At 36.6% G+C, this 1570-nt stretch overlaps 1 protein-coding gene across 1 annotated transcript; it reads right to left on the minus strand.

Moving 5' to 3' along the window:
• pi4kab (phosphatidylinositol 4-kinase, catalytic, alpha b) lies at nucleotides 1–1295 on the minus strand. The gene is made up of 4 exons (XM_016491173.1): nucleotides 1256–1295; nucleotides 1043–1132; nucleotides 307–390; nucleotides 1–195 (listed from the first exon to the last, which is right to left on the minus strand). Exons 1-4 carry the CDS (start codon nucleotides 1288–1290, stop codon nucleotides 144–146), a joined length of 261 nt encoding a protein of 86 aa, XP_016346659.1. The 5' UTR covers nucleotides 1291–1295; the 3' UTR covers nucleotides 1–143.
• Between the last annotated feature and the right edge of the window lie 275 nt (nucleotides 1296–1570).

The following is a 1570-nucleotide window of genomic DNA, read 5'->3' on the forward strand; positions in this document are numbered from 1 at the left end:
TCAGTGCGAATAAATTCATGCAAACACATTTCAGGTGTATAAAGTGCACAAACACACCAGACCGAGACAGCAGTGCAATTTAGCATTAAGAGACAGTAAGAGAAACACACACACACATACACACACTCAGGTTTCTCTGGCCTTCAGTAGGGGATCTGGTTCTGATAGTACTGGATCATGTCATACGTTTTGCTCCTGGAACAAATGAAAAACATTTCATGCCATCTTATTTATATTACAAGAAGTTTTTTCTACTGAAACATGTCGGGGAAATGACATGCATTAATGTGTGTGAGAGACACTGACCTGCTGCTCAGGAAGCAGTTCTGAATGACTTTGATGATAAAAGCTGCTGCTTCCTTCTCACTCACTCCAGGGTTAAAACGCTGCCTATACAACACACATGATTCACTTCATATCAACAAACTACAAGCTATCCATTAATTAATTAATTAATTAAACTCAAGTAATACATTTTAAATAATCATAATAATATTTTAATGAATTGCATACAATAATTTAACAATATCTCTACAAACAAACAAGCAAACTATATAAATAAATAAATAAAAAAATAATAAAAAAAAAACAAAAATAACAATAACAGTTATATAAAATGTCGATTTGATATTTGATAAAATTTCTAATATTTTTCAAGAGCAAACTTAAAAAAATGCCTAATATTCAATTGCCTAATAATCAATTTACAATCAAGGAAAACCATAAATCTCATTCGTCTCCATTAAATAAATATCTCATTAATGTGGGTGTTTCTGGAGATTTTCTTGCCATCTGTTATGATGCTTTCTTAATAAGTCTGTAATAATTCTGTAAAAACTCACTAATTTTCCATGTTTCATGATTTGTGTTTAATATTTCAAAAAGTCAGTAATAATTAATCTCATTCAAATCCTCTATTTTTTTTTAGCTTGATTTTTCTAAACATTAATTTTTTTCAATATAAATCAAATATGTCTTCCAGTATGAATCAAATATAAATCTCATTTCCCTTCTGCTCCACTGTTAGTTGTTGTGAACTCACTTGAGCAGTTTGATGGTCTGACCGCGGAAGCAGGGCAATCCTGTATCCAGCATCAGCGTTACCAAGGCAACCACAGCATCCATATACTGCCTGCGGCATAACAGAGATTCATTCAGTCTCTCAGTTTCTAAAACACACACACGGACACACTCACTCACACTCACACTCACACACACACACACACACACACACACACACACACACACATCTCACCTGACGGCCAGGTATCCGCGAACACACATCTCCATGAACCACATGATGAGCAACGAAAGAGATATGGTGACCGCCTGAACCTCTAGGAAGTTCTGGCATTGTGGATAGACCATCGCTGGAGTTTCTGTCAGGATGTGTCGAGGCGCTGTTGCGCCATTGATCGTGGCTTTTCATAGACATGGTGCACACGCTTAACTCAGAGTCAACCTACTCAGAGTCGAATGAACTAACTCAGTTCAGCTGTTCTGAACCGGAAAACTCAGTCCCCTTGTTCAAATACCCACACTTGCAGTCTTGGCCACTTGAGAGCGCGTG

Source organism: Sinocyclocheilus anshuiensis, unplaced genomic scaffold (assembly GCF_001515605.1).
Source record: "Sinocyclocheilus anshuiensis isolate Anshui unplaced genomic scaffold, SAMN03320099.WGS_v1.1 scaffold614, whole genome shotgun sequence".
NCBI classification, from domain to species: Eukaryota; Metazoa; Chordata; class Actinopteri; order Cypriniformes; family Cyprinidae; genus Sinocyclocheilus; species Sinocyclocheilus anshuiensis.

Excerpts from the sequence above, each read along its gene's own strand:
- pi4kab (XM_016491173.1), bottom strand. The coding sequence starts at position 1,290 with ATGGAGATGTGTGTTCGCGGATACCTGGCCGTCAG. Across the intron at positions 1,133-1,255 it reads CGCGGATACCTGGCCGTCAG|GCAGTATATGGATGCTGTGG; the intron begins GTGAGATGTGTG and ends GTTATGCCGCAG. Across the intron at positions 391-1,042 it reads CAGACCATCAAACTGCTCAA|GCAGCGTTTTAACCCTGGAG; the intron begins GTGAGTTCACAA and ends TGTGTTGTATAG.